Here is a 14,811-nt window from a genome sequence, read left to right as displayed (position 1 = left end):
GTTGACAAATGTAATCACAATTTCAAATGGATGAGTTTTTTTTTCACACAGTGATAAATTCTGTGTTAATTCAGCATTCAGAGGAAACTAAGTGACAGACAGAGCAGGGTAATGTCTTTGATCATCCAGCTCCGCCTCCAGCCCCAACTGTATCTGGGACGGAACCTTTTTCTCCCCAAAGCTGACTGTTCCTGAGTAGAGGAGCGCATGCGTGAGACCCTCCCCCAGCGCTGCCATTGAGGAGCATTTACTCAGTGAGTGCAAGAGGTTTGTTTGAAACAGACCGCAATGGAGACATCAGCGCCCAGGGAAGCGAGGGAACAGCAGGCTCCTTCCAGCAGCAGATCGGGATGGGAGCCTGGGACACAAAGGGGGCTCCGGGACCGGGATTGATTCGGGGTGAGTTCAGGGAGAACCGGGGGCTGTTTGTAAGAGGCTGAGCGGAGCAGGAACTGGTCCCGGAACTTGGAGTGAGCGGGCTGGGGGGAAGAGAGAGGCCTTTCTCGGGCTGTGTGTGGGCCTGCTGAGGGAGGCAGAGCGGGAAGAAGCTGCTGTGGGACATTCCTGGAGTTTACAATCCTCTGAACTCTGTTGAGATTTCATTGTTTCCGATTGTTTGTTGAGTTTGTGCAGTCAATACCGGAATCGCAGACCGACTGTAGGAATGGGATACTCCTGTAAAAGGAGTGTGTCTTGGGGAAAAATAAGGTATAGCACCGTTTTTTCTCTCTCCAACAGGTAGTGTATTGGGAATTGGATTTTGAACTGTTAGCATTCTGGTGGTGAGTAGTCCTACTCATGGAGCTGTGCAGTTGCTCAGTTTCTCCATCTCATTCAATTGGTATCGAATCATATGAGAAATAAATGCAATCTCCACACAAAGAGCAGCTCAGTGCAACAATGGAATCCGATCCGTGGTTCTGTTTGAGTTGCTGGCTTATCCTAACGAATATGCGATGAATGTGACATTCCTTAAGAAGGGCTTATGTCCGAAACGTCGAATCTCCAATTCCTTGGATGCTGCCTGACCTGCTGCGCTTTTCCAGCAACACATTTTCAGCATTGATCAATATTACCTGACTCGCTTCACGATGATTAACAGATGGTGTCTCTCTATCTTCCCCCAGACAGATACCTGAGGGACTAAGACACTGTAATACTTCCTCGGTTCAAAGGGAAGTCGGACCAACTGCCTCGAGCAAACAGCAGGTATGTAGCCCGTTGACATTTGAAGATTCAGTTTTAAAGATAGATAAACTGAATCCTCATCCAAAATAGACACTCAGGAACAGCATTAAAATCTGCATTTAATAAGAACATTTTCTACAATGTTGATAAACAAATAGTTTCAACAACCATCTGTGAGGTAGCTGCTAAGTACAGAGATGGAGGGAAACTGTGCTCATCAACAGTTTCTCTCTATCCATTCTCAGTGGACATCACCCCATTTCCAATAAGTGTTATTATTTACAACCATCGAGTCATAGAGATGTACAGCACGGAAAGAGACCCTTCGGTCCAGCCTCCACCACTTATCCATGCTGCTCATGATTTTATGAAACTCTATAAAGGTGCCTCTCCAGGGAAAGCAGCTCCAGCCTATTCAGCCTCTACTGCTAACTCAAATCCTCCAACCCAAGTGAAGCACATTTACATGGAGTTTATCTGTGACTGAGAAGGGTAGCATTAATCTCTTACTGAATAGTCATCACAGACAGAGACGACAATTAAATAATGTGATTTCCAAACAGCCTCTGCAAAAGTCTGAGTTTTTCTCGCTCCTAAATGATGACCTAGAGGTAGCTCATGTGCTACTCACAACACCTCCTTTCCATAACCCACTGGCAATACAACTCCATACAGTTCTGTTCATTTCTCATCAGCCTGAATGTGTGATGGTCTCCATTTCCTCATTAATACATCATTATTAATATAATATTATGCAGGGATATATTCAGATTATTTTTCTGTGTTGGCCTTTTGGTACAATTCCTTTAAATTTTCATCTTTCTGCTGTAACTTGGTTAATTTATCTCAGCTAAAGATGTCTGCTTTGTCATCAATCTCTTCCCGGTTTGTCTCAACCATCTGATCAACCAGAGTCTCTGCCAATTTCATTTCAACTTTCTTATATGTACTCTTTGATCTCTCCTGTTTCAACTGATGACTTTGTCACCACACAGTCTGGAAAATGCCCAGGTTATATGTCCAGCAATAATTCAGTTGCCTGAGTTTTCACTGGCTTTTCAACAGCAGCACTCCTACCGGTGAATCAACAATATCATTAGCAAGGACAAATTGTATTCCCGGAGCTGAGAGTTTGTCCACTACCCCTACCACAACGTCTCCACTCGTCACTGCACTGGACACTATAACCTCACTTCTCACAATTCAGTGTTTCTTGTCTCATCATGAATTCCCGTTACTAGTACATTTTCGAGCAATAGTCCTTCAGAGGTATGTATCACCTCATCTTTCAGCATCACAGATTGAGAGGATCTTTGTATCTCTTAATATTGTAACCACTTTACCTGATCCTCCTAGCCAATGCGAGTAAACGTTACCTTCAGAGATGGATGGTTTAAGAAGATCTGGCAACTCCGTCCAGCTCGTACATTCTGGTGCAGCTTTCAAATCTCCGTTGTGCTTTCTGTTACCACTCTAACAAAATTCATTGGCTTCTCCTGTTTCCTACATCTGGCTTCCCAGTGTTTTTCCTAACCCACCAACACGATTTCATGTGGCCTACTTTATTGCAGGGAAAACACCAGAGCTTTTTAACTTCCCTTTCCCCTTCAAGGATTTCCTTTTTAACTTGTGATAAGTCATCCTTATGACCTTCACTGAGATCTATCATTTCCTTTCCATGTGAGGATTTCTCTTATCCTCAACTTCTATCTCTCATGGATTGAAATTGGTTTTAGAAGTCAAACTTTGATCAACTCATAAGCATCAGCCATTTCAGCTGCGAGTCTTGCCGTTTTAACTCTCTGCTCTTTCACATGAGTTTTCACTACTTCAGGAAGTGAATTTTTGAATTCCTGTCCAAATGCCAATTTCCAATGTTCAAACTCCCTCTCCTTCTTCCTTTCCTTTCTCTCCTTTTCTCTCTCTCTCTCGTTCTCTCTTCTGCATTTAATCATAGTTCAGAAAAAAATCATTTCTGTTGCCCTTTCCTTGTCTTGTGCCTCTAACTCAAGTTGCTGCATTTTTCATTGAATGTTAGCCATCTCTGAAGATTCTGATGGTGTTTCCAACAAACGTAAATGCTGAGCTACTGCTGTAATTATCTCTCCTTTCCTCATGGAAGGACACAGCCTCAATCCCAGATTGTCTGCTATTTCCAGCAGCTTACCCTTAACCACCTTTTGTAAAAGGCCTAAAATCACTTCTTCCACCTGCAGAAAACTCTGGTTGACTGAAAGAGCTGTTGCTCTCTGAAGCACAGTTTAAACCAACTGAATTCAAAACCTGGAACAAAAGACACTAACACCTACCATTCGCTGCCTTCAAGTCCAACAACCTTAATCCCAAATCAGAACAACAGAATAAATCCTGCAAAGAGCCCCCTAACTGGTATGGACCAGGCCAGACCCCCTCAAAACATTTCAAGTAGCCCGGACCCTAACTTTGCTAGTTGTTTTAAGCAGGTGTAACGTGGATGTTCCAGGAGTGATGTAGCTGGTCAAACCAAACAGAATTGATTTACAAGATTATCAAATGAAACACAAACAAATGCTCCTATGCCTTAAAAGAGAACAGAATACTAAATAACTTAACCTATCCAAAAACCCTACAGATTATACCAACTTAATGATGCTGTTCCCAATACTTGCAATACTCCCCACAAACACCCCTTGCACAAAAAAGATAAAATCAAACACAGGGTCTTACAGGAGAGATGTCAGAGAGAGAGAGAGAGTGCCAGCATGGACCGGCTTCTTTGGGTTCAGCAACTTTTTCAACTGCCTGACTGCTTTCAGTCAATGGCCAGACAGCTAAAGACCAAATCAAACCAGAGAAAAGCTGAGCTGGGAAAACTGGACCACTCCCCTTTCATTGTACAAGTGTTCTTTTTAAAAATGTGGAAGCCTTTTGCCTGAGGTATTATCTATTAGCTATAATTAAAATGTCCCTAAAACCCATCAAGTCAGACTTTTCAGAGCCTGTGTCTTTTATAGGCTTGTTAAAGGAGCAGCAGCATCACAGCAGACTGGTTCAAAAAGTAAAAGCTGTGGAATACAGGGTAATGTGTTGAATTGGATGCAAAGTTGGCTGAGTAACAGGAAACAAATGGTAATGGTTGATGGCGGCTCTTGTGAATGGAAAGCTGTTTCAAGTGGTGCTCTGTGTAGCTCAGTGTTGGGACCTCTGCTGTTTGTTTTATACATTAAGGATTTGGACTTGAATGTGATGGGCAGATTTGTGAAATTTGCAGATGACACAAAAGTTGGCTATTTAGTGGATAGTGTAGAAGATAGCTGTCATCTCCAAAAGTATTATAGATGGTTTGGTGGAGTGGGCAGGAAAATGGCAAATGGAGTTCAGCTCTGAGAAGTGTGAGGGAATGCATTATGGGAAGTCAAACAGTAAATGGGAATAGACAATAAATGGGAATATACTGAGGGGCAGGGTGAGTGTGCAAGTGCATGGGTCACTCTGGGTAGATGGGGTTGTGAAGGAGGCACGTGGAATGCTCTCCTTCATAGGCAGAGGGATGGAATTGAAAAGTAGGGATATAACAATGAATCCATATAAGGCACTGATGAGGCTACAACTGGAGTATTGTGTGCACTCTGAAAGCTTGTGCTTCCAAATATACCTATAACCTAGTGTTGTGTGATTTTTCACGAAATAGTGAGATTGAGAGATTAGAGTACACAGGACGAACCTGTTTCCTTTGGCAGAGAGTTCAAACACCAGGGATTATTGATTCAAATGAAGTAGTGTAGGATTACATGATATGTGAGGAATTTGTTTTATGCATAGAGTGGTGGGTATCTGGAATTTGCTGCCTGATTTTGGTGCTGCAGCCAGAGACCCTAAACTCTTTTAAACAAAAATCTCTGGAACTGCACCCCCAGTTCCGTTAACTGCAAGGCTACGGGCTGCGGCAAGAAGATGGGATGATAAAGGGCCTTTGGGGGTCTTTGGGTTGGCATGGACAAGACGGCTAAATAGCCCCCTCTGTGCTGTATTATTTTTATGATTCTATAGTTATCAATTGGACCCTGCCAGACTTTGCAGTGTGAATATGTAAATATATTGACCATATAATGAATGTTACAGTTTTATAACGACCCTCTCACATTCTCCAAGCAGAAACTGACAGACATAGATCAATAACTAAACTCACATATCCACATACCCACTTGCATCAGGTAGGTCCCATTTATGGAGCTGTATGGGTGTTGTTTCATTTCTGGATCTCATTCCTTTGGGCTTAGAATTTTAAGAAAAAATTAACAAGGAACAGCTCAGGGCCAGAGTAGAATCAGACCCATGGTTCGGTTGACATTGCTGGCTTTAATTTAAAAAAACTTTAATGATGAGGAACTGAATGTTACGTTGATGTTGCCAATCACAGGAGGTATCCCTTCTGTCTTCCTCCAGGCAAGTACTCAAAGGACCAAGACAATGTAATATTCCCTCGGTACAGAGCCAAGTGTGACCAGTTGCTTCGAACAAACAGCCGGTATGTTACTGCTATCAGAGTGAAGAACAATCCTTTCCAGTCACAGAGTGGATTGAGTCAGGTTCACATTCAGCTCCATTCCCAGAGAGATATGTTCAAACCAAGAGTCAAACACCACCAAGGAAACTGAAGTTTATATTTTTTAATCGATATGCTAAATGCATCCAACCCAGTTTCAATCAACTTGAATGAATTCTCATCCAAAATATACACTGCATCAAAATATGAACATCGAACAGTACGGACAGGAATGGGTCCTTCGGCCCACCATGTTGTGCCGAACATGCCGTCAAAATGCAATTAATCCCTTCTCCCTGGCTTGGTCCATAATCCTCTAGTCTTTACATATTCATTTGCTTACCTAAAAGTCCTTTCAATACCCTTGTTGTATCTTCCTCCATCTCCACCCCAGGCAGTGTGTCCCACTGCTACCATCTCTTTGTTTAAAAATAAAACTGCCCCTTATGTCTCAGAGTCATAGAGATGTACAGCATAGGCCAGGTGCTGGCAGCAGGAGTAGATTGGGTTGGGATATCTGTTCGGCATGGACTGTTAGGAGCCTAATACCATCAAAATTGCCCTTTCTCCAATTTAGAATTTCAACTTTTAGATCTGGTCTCCCCTTTTCCATCACTATTTTAAATCTAATAGAATTATGGTCGCTGGCCCAAAGTGCTCACCCACTGACACCTCAGTCACCTGTCCTGCCTTGTTTCTCAAGAGTAGGTCAGGTTTTGCAACTTCTCTAGTAGGTACATCCACATAATGAATCAGAAAATTGTTGTGTACGCACTCAACAAATTGCTCTCCATCTAAACCCTGAACACTATGTCAGTCCCGGTCTATGTTTGAAAAGTTAAAATCCCCTACCATAACCACCCTATTATTCTTACAGATAGAGTCATAGAGATATACAGCATGGAAACAAACCCTTCCGTCCAACCCGTCCATTCCAACCAGATATCCCAACCCAGCCTGTTCAGCCTATCTTATAGCTCAGATCCTCCAACCTTGGCAACATCCTTGTAAATCTTTTCTGAACCCTTTCAAGTTTCACAACATCTTTCCGATAGGAAGGAGACCAGAATTGCACGCAATATTCCAATAGTGGCCGAACCAATGTCCTGTCCAGCGCAACATGACTCCTAACTCCTGTTCTCAATACTCTGACCAATAACGGAAAACATACTAAACACCTTCTTCACTATCCTATCTACCTGCAACTCTACTTTCGAGGAGCTATGAACCTGCACTCCAAGGTCTCTTTGTTCAGCAACACTCCGTAGGACCTTACCATTAAGTGTATAAGTCCTGCTAAGATTTTCTTTCCCAAAATGCAGCACCTCCCATTTATCTGAATTAAACTCCATCTGCCACTTCTCAGCCCATTGGCCCATCTGGTCCAGATCCTATTGTAATCTGAGGTAATCCTCTTCGCTGTCCACTACACCTCCAATTTTAGTGTCATCTGCAAACTTACTAACTGTACCTCTTATGCTCGCATCCAAATCATTTATGTAAATGACAAAAGGTAGAGGGCCCAGCACCGATCCTTGTGGCATTCCACTGGTCACAGGCCTTCAGTCTGAAAAACAACCCTCCACCACCACCCTCTGTCTTCTATGTTTGAGCCAGTTCTGTATTCAAATGTATTCCATGAGATATAACCTTGCTAATCAGCCTCCCATGGTGAACCTTGTCGAACGCTTTACTGAAATTAAAATGCCTGGAGCCTAAATCCAGCACCTTAGACCACTCGGCCACGCTACCGTGGTTATAGCTGAGATCTCCTTACAAGTTTGATCCTCAATTTCCCTCTGACTATTCGGAGGTCTATAATACAATCCCAATAAGGTGATTATCCCTTTCTTATTTCTCAGTTCCACCCAAATAACTTCCCTGGATGTATTTCGAGGAATATCCTCTCTGAGCACAGCTGTAATGTTATCCCTTCTCAAAATGCCACACCCCCTCCTCTCTTGCCTCCCTTTATGTCCTTCCTGTAGCATTTGTATCCTGTAACATCAAGCTGCCAATCCTGCCCATCCCTGAGCCATGTTTCTGTAATTGCTATGATATCCCAGTCCTATGTTCCTAACTATGCCCTAAGTTCATCTGCTTTCCCTGCATTTACTTCCCTTGCCTTGAAGTAAATGCAGTTTAGTTTATTCGTCCTACCTTGTCCCTGCTTGCCCTGATAGTTTGTCTCACTTCTGTTCTTAACTGTACCAGTCTCAGACTGATCTCTTTCCTCACTATGTCCGTGGTTCCCCCCCCCCCCCCCCCCCCCTCCCCCGCCCTATCTTACTAGTTTAAATTGTCCTGAGCAGATCGAAGAAATTTCCCTGCCAGTATATTAGTCCCCTTCCAATTTAGGTGCAATCCGTCCTTCTTGTAAAGGTCACTTCTACCCCAAAAGAGATTCCAATGATCCAAAAATATGAATCCTTCCCCAAGCACCAGTTCCTCTGCCATGCATTCATCTGTTCTATCCTCCTATTCCTGCTCTCACTAGCTTGTAAATTCCTTTTTAAATTTCTGCCTAACTCTCTGTAATCTCCCTTCAGAATCACAACCTTTTCCCTTCCTATGTTGTTGGTTCCAATGTGGACAATGACCTCTTGTGTCCCCTCTTCCTCCATTAGAACATTCTGCACCCTCTCTGAGACATCCTTGATCCTGTCACCAGGGAAACTACACACCATTCTGCTTTATCGCTGCTGGCCACAGAAACGTCTGTCTGTACCTCGGACTGCAGAATCCACAATTGATCTCTTGGAAGCCGATGTACCCATCGTTGCATTCGAGCCAGTCTCAGTACCAGAAACTTGGATTCTCAGGGGAATGTAGCATGAACAGCCATCACCCCCCTACACTTTCCAAAACATCATACCTGCCCAAAGGGAAATCAAATATTGACATGAAGAGGTACACATTCAGACCGATACCCAGAGGTGATTGGGCACAGAGTGAGAAAGCTCTCATAAAGTGGTCTGTTTATAAACATGTGAACAATAAATTCAAATATAGATGCAGAATATAACTTAATCAAAAACTGTGCCCTTGAATAAAAGTTGTGGAAATTATCCAAACTGCTTTACACTGTTGAGACTGATTAATGATGGAAAAAGTCTCACTTACATTTACAATACATAGAATTTCTCCAGTGCAGAAAGAGGTAATTTGGCCCAGTCCCCTGCAACAACTCTCCAAATGTGATCCCACATAGACGTAGACCCCACCCTATCCCCATAACTCCACGTTTACCACAGTCAACCCACGGACACTGCACATCCTTGAAGACTACAGGACAATTTACCATGGCTATTCCAGCAAACCTGCACATGTTTGGACAATGCAAAGAAACTAGAGCACGCAGAGGAAACTCATGCAGACACTGGCAGAACGTACAAGCTGCACACAGATAATGAACCAAGGCTGGAATTGAATGTGTCCCTGGCACCACTGTGCCACCATGCCACTCTGACATGGATGGCAATAGATAAAATCTTATTCATGTTGAGCAACAGAGATTTGAAGTAAATAGAGCTCCTGCAGTTTCTGCAAGTGTCATGTTTAACAGAGACAAATGTGTAAGTACACTCACTTATTCACAGAACACAAACTGACAGGTACAGATACTTTCAGGTACAGATGCACTCATCCATTCAGCTTCAACTATATGTCAGGGATAGACTGATGATTGCAGAAACTGTCAGATACAGATTGAAATCTGCACTCAAACATTCACATTGCAGAAACTGACCGATACATTTTGATAACACACCCACATTCCCAGAGCAGAATCTCACAGGTATATATTGATAACTACATTTTTACATTCACCTAGAACCTAATGAGGCAGATTGATAACTGAAATCACATTGACATAGCAAAAGCTGACAGGTAGAGACTGATAATGCCACTCTCATATTCACACAGCAGAAACTGACAAGGGCAGATAAATAATTGGACTGTCATCACATCACAGAAACTGACAGGGAGAAATAGATGACTAGACAGTCATATTCAAATTAAAGAAACTGATGGACAGCTCAATAACGACACTTCCATATTCACAGATCAGAAACTGACAGGTACAAATGGATAGGCAAAGCTGAGGATTGCAGATGCTGGAGATTAGAGTCAGGAATGTGGTACTGGAAAGGTACAGGCCAGAAAGCATCCAAGGAGCAGGAGAATCGACGTTTTGTTTAAAAGCCCATTATCAGTACAGATGGATAACTACATCAATACATTCACTTCGAAGAAACTGACAGGAAAAGAATGATAACTAAACTCCTGCATTTCTGTCGCTGAAAGCAACAGGTACATTTCAATATGGGCCCCCACATGTTCACTTCGCAAAAGATGACAGGTTGACATTGATAACTATGTTCACATTTTAACAATTCAGAAACTGACGTGGACGATTAATTAAACTATACCATTTGCAGATTAGAAACTGTCGTATTCACACAGTAGAAACCAACAGGTATAGGGTGAGAAATTCACATAGGTATGCACATAGCAGAATCTTACTGGGAAAGGGTGATACCTGTACTCTCATATTCAAATAGCAGAAGCTCAGAGATGCAGATTGATAGGCTCTCATTATACGTATAAAATGGTTGGGTATATTCTCATTGGAGTTTTGAAGAATTTTTAGAGCAAAATGAAAATGATCTGAAGGGAGTTGACAGAGATGATGCTGGGGGTATGTCACTGCTCATGAGAGAATCCCGAGTAAGGGACACAGTTTTGAACAGGAAGTCTTCTGTCTAAGAATGCAATGCAGAACATTGTCCCCTTATTCTGTTCCACAGAAAGCTGTTAGGGTTGAATTATGAGCTTAATTTATGCTAATGTAGCCATATATCTTTTTTGATACATCAGGGAGTCTTTGGTTATGGGCACTAAACATCAAAATGAGATGAAGACCATAACTAAAGTCTTTGTGATCTCTTCTCAGGACAGAGTACACACATGCAGATAGAAATGTCACAGAATTCTCAAGCTTCTTATGGTCTTCTGCTTTGAGGTATTTAAAGTGACAGAAGATTGAAAGAAATTAATAACTACAGCATAGACACTGTATCTGCAGCATCATTCACTATACACTTTATCTTTAACTTACAGATGTGTGTGTGCTCACAGATCACACACTGATCGATTCAGTTATAAGTTACCCTGATGTATCAAGGATGGAGTGAAAAAAAACCACCCATTTCATCAGAAACTTTGAGATGTTGAGATATTTGCTCTCTGTCATGCCAGTAATTGACTGTTACTGAGTAAATAAATGCAAGATTAGAAAGAATCAACTGGCATTTATAGAATGAAATACTGAGTCAGTTGCAAAGCAATAAATTGTTAGGATATAATACAACTATTGATGAGCTAGAAACTGGCATAAACAATGTAACATCCGCAGTGAAGTTGCAGATATTGTCAGTAACAATGTACATTATCCTTTATCAAAATGCTGCAGTTATAAATACAAACCCAAGTTCAATTTGCAGAAGCTGATATTCATAGGGCATGGGAGTGGAGGGTAGTGAGTCCTACCTGAGTCTGTCCAAAGTGGTACCTGGTACTTTCAAAATTCACACCGACAGAGTAAAGCAACAAGGTACACTTTGGAAGGTTTGAGTTACAGTCCAGTAACATACTGACATGTTAAGATTGTGAAGTAGAGTTTACAAAAATACATCTCAGAAACAGACGGGCACAGATTGGAGTCGAGAGTGTAGTCCTGAAAAAGCGCAGCATGTCAGGCAGCATCCGAGGAGCAGGAGAATCGTTGTTTTAAGCATAAGCCCTTCATCTCAACGTTTTGGGCATTAGCCTCTGATCCCCAGCATCTGCAGTTCCCACTTTCTCCTGGGGGCACAGATTGGAGGCATATTTCTCAGTGGCTGGCAAATAGTGTAACGTTTTACCGCTCACATCAATGTTTGATGGTTACAGAACAAAACCGGTCTTGAAATAACACTGACTATTAGATGGAGGACCAGAGCCTCATTGGACAGATGTTGACTTAATGCAAAATGTTTAAATTAGGACATGACAGATATAAAGTTAAAGTGACACATATATGTTTAGCATGCTGACAGTTGCTGGTTAACAGGCATTCGCGTAAGACGGAGAAATGTTATAAATCCCTGCATGAAACTGCAAGACGCCTAATTGAAAAGTGCAGCATCGTGGTTCAGTTACACTGCAGGTACTTTCAAAGCACCCAGTTATCGATACGTTTCTGGGCTGACAGTTATCAGTCAAGGTCTCAGATATATTCATCAATATATGACTCAACAAAAGTATTCCATATAAACTTTTTCTTATAGTTTCTCCAACTCCGTGCAATTGGGAATGAGTTGGATCAACCCCAAGTGGAGAAAACATTCAGTCAGGTTCCAGTAGTATGTGTAACTTGACAGCAAATGTAATTGCAATTTCGAATGGATGAGAGCTTTTTTTCACACAGTGAAAAGTTCTGTGTTAATTCCATCCTATACAGAGGAACAGAAAAGACATGCGGAGCTAGAAACACATCAGCATAACAACGAGCAAAAGGAAACCGAGCCAATACCACAGTGACATTCTGTATCGCAGGCGCAAAACAAATCTCCCTCAGTCAGACTGACAGGAACAGAATCACCATCCACTTCACATTTCGTTGCAGATCCACATTGAATCTCACACTAACCAATCAGAGAGACTTAATGTTTCGCAATGACTCTTTGTAAACTACCCAATCAGAAGCAAGGCTTTCCCCATCCCTTATTAGCATTGATGACGCCGTCAGTCTATAAAGAGGGAGCTCAGCGCCTGTTTTCCCTTATTCTGTTTCTAAAAGCGAGCGGCGTTATGGCTGATGAGAAGAAAGCCCAGCAAACCTCCAAGAAGGGGGCGAAGAAAATCATTAAGAAGGCGCCAGCAAAGGGCAGCAGGAAGAGGAAGAGGTCAAGGAGAGAAAGTTACTCCATCTACATCTACAAAGTGATGAAGCAGGTTCACCCCGACACCGGCATCTCCTCCAAGGCCATGAGCATCATGAACTCGTTCGTCAACGATATTTTCCAGCGCATCGCGGGGGAGGCTTCCCGCCTTGCCCATTACAACAAGCGCAGCACCATCAGCTCCCGGGAGATCCAGACCGCCGTGCGGCTGCTGCTGCCCGGGGAGCTGGCCAAGCACGCCGTGTCGGAGGGCACAAAGGCAGTGACCAAGTACACCAGCTCCAAGTGAAGGAGCGCACTGCACTGAAATACACACGTCCACAACCCAAAGGCTCTTATAAGAGCCACCCACAACATCCCTGAGACGGCTGAACCATTTCTTTAAAAGTTGTTTGTTTTAGTTTGTGGTTATTGATAGAGCAATTTAAGTTCTCGCGCTATATGTTTCTGAGTTAATAAGTGCTTTTTTGCAAATTATTCGGGAGTGGGGTGGACGAGAGCAGATCAGGCGCCAGTGAGTCGTTTTTAGTCTTGTTTACCCCTGGCAGACAAATGCCCACGTCTTTCACCCCCACATTGATGCATTTTACCTTCTGATTTACTTTACATTTCCAATGCGCGGGTTTGAGCCGACTTCTCGCTCTGCAAAATAACAATTGATGCTGTCGGTGAGAACTTCCAAAGCGCACCACGAGAACACCAACACAGCTACCGGACAGAAACGTGGAGCTTTTGCTGAATCTGATCGAGATCGATAAGGGAGGTCAGCTTTAAAACGTCGCCTGAAAAAAAACGTGTTCGCCCTCGATGCTGAGCCGGAGGAATGCTGTGTGCTGCGTTATCAGCATATCGGGGTGGGATTGAAATGTGAAAAGGAAAGACAGGTTGCAGACTGCGGTGTTTGACCTGTTAAGTTTCATCTTCTTTAGGTTTAGAAACTAACCCACTCTCAAGATCAGAAATGGACAGTTACAGATCGGCAAATGAGGGAGAGTAAGACCGTGCGAAGTACACATTTGTCAACTAAAAGTAAATAGCATGTGTATTAATATTTTTTCAACTTCCTCAGTTTTTTTGTACTTCATTTTTCAGGTAAAACATACTGCTTTGTTTGGAATTTGGCGGGCTTTTCAAATTGTAAAGAAAGCGGTTGATGATTTGGCGCCGGTACTTTCTGCCCTCCTCCCCGGGCCCTCTCCGGATTGGGGAATGAGGCAGATATCTGATTGGGAATTGAAACAACATTAGGCGGGGCTGAACAATGGGACCAATCAGAAACAGCCGCCCCACCATTCCTCCCGAAGGTATAAGAGGCCGCAATGTGGGCGGAGTGTAGCATTCTCTGTGACAGTGTTTGTGAAGATGTCTGGTAGAGGAAAAGGTAGTGGGAAAGGTCGCGCCAAGGCGAAGTCTCGGTCGTCCCGGGCTGGCCTGCAGTTCCCGGTGGGCCGTGTTCACAGGCTCCTGAGAAAGGGCAACTATGCTGAGCGTGTGGGTGCCGGAGCGCCGGTCTATCTGGCTGCGGTGCTGGAGTATCTGACGGCTGAAATCCTGGAGCTGGCCGGCAACGCGGCCCGGGACAACAAGAAGACCCGCATCATCCCCAGGCACCTGCAGCTGGCCGTGCGCAACGACGAGGAGCTCAACAAGCTGCTGGGAGGGGTGACCATCGCTCAGGGCGGGGTGCTGCCTAATATCCAGGCCGTGCTGCTGCCCAAGAAAACTTCCGCTGCTGGATCTGCTAAAAAGTGAAGAGACTAATCTTGAATCTGACAACCCAAAGGCTCTTTTCAGAGCCACTCACAGCATCTGTGAAGGGAACTGAACTCTCTGTCGAGTTGAATTACTTTCCTTTTAATGTGTAGAACCCTGACCGTTATACCTAACATTGCTACATTTCTATCTCCTTTTTATTGGCTATTGTTACTGTCGGTGGCAGCAGAGGAAAATTGCAAGTGTGTCTGGAACTACATTATTCCTCATTGCACTGTCACTGTCTGGAAGATCTTTATGTTTGATCAATGAGTCTAGAACAGTGTCACGGATGTTCCCGATCAGGTTTGGCTTCACGTTTCCTTTGAAGCAACATTAAGAGCTGAATCCTCCCACTGTCTCTGCAGCGTTTCCCTCTTCTATTCATTCTCTGCTCGGTTC

At 43.3% G+C, this 14,811-nt stretch overlaps 3 protein-coding genes and 1 long non-coding RNA gene across 5 annotated transcripts in view; all 4 read left to right on the top strand.

Moving 5' to 3' along the window:
- LOC132837100 (histone H4) overlaps positions 1-14,811 on the top strand; it is a 1,051,674-nt gene that overhangs the window by 943,831 nt on the left and 93,032 nt on the right. The window lies entirely within an intron of this gene.
- On the top strand, positions 278-8,768 carry LOC132837263 (uncharacterized). 2 transcript variants are annotated; one of them, XR_009647484.1, is made up of 4 exons: positions 278-399; positions 1,128-1,209; positions 5,614-5,695; positions 8,341-8,768. It is a non-coding gene; the product is annotated as an uncharacterized LOC132837263 (long non-coding RNA). The 2 variants fall into 2 exon arrangements; XR_009647483.1 differs by lacking the exon at positions 8,341-8,768 and having other exon boundaries at positions 5,614-7,960.
- Positions 12,491-12,946, top strand: LOC132837287 (late histone H2B.L4-like). Its single transcript, XM_060856961.1, has one exon. It carries the CDS (start codon positions 12,491-12,493, stop codon positions 12,944-12,946), a length of 456 nt encoding a protein of 151 aa, XP_060712944.1.
- LOC132837160 (late histone H2A.L3-like) lies at positions 14,019-14,409 on the top strand. The gene has a single exon (XM_060856868.1). The coding sequence runs from the start codon at positions 14,020-14,022 to the stop codon at positions 14,407-14,409; it is 390 nt and encodes a 129-aa protein (XP_060712851.1). The 5' UTR covers position 14,019.

Source organism: Hemiscyllium ocellatum, chromosome 49, assembly GCF_020745735.1.
Source record: "Hemiscyllium ocellatum isolate sHemOce1 chromosome 49, sHemOce1.pat.X.cur, whole genome shotgun sequence".
Lineage (NCBI taxonomy): Eukaryota > Metazoa > Chordata > Chondrichthyes > Orectolobiformes > Hemiscylliidae > Hemiscyllium > Hemiscyllium ocellatum.
Note: the sequence above shows the minus strand (reverse complement) of the source record. Positions and strands in the feature narration are given on the sequence as shown.

Bases quoted from the DNA above. Each gene is read 5' to 3' on its own strand.
- LOC132837160 (XM_060856868.1), top strand. From the start codon at position 14,020: ATGTCTGGTAGAGGAAAAGGTAGTGGGAAAGGTCGCGCCAAGGCGAAG.
- LOC132837287 (XM_060856961.1), top strand. From the start codon at position 12,491: ATGACGCCGTCAGTCTATAAAGAGGGAGCTCAGCGCCTGTTTTCCCTT.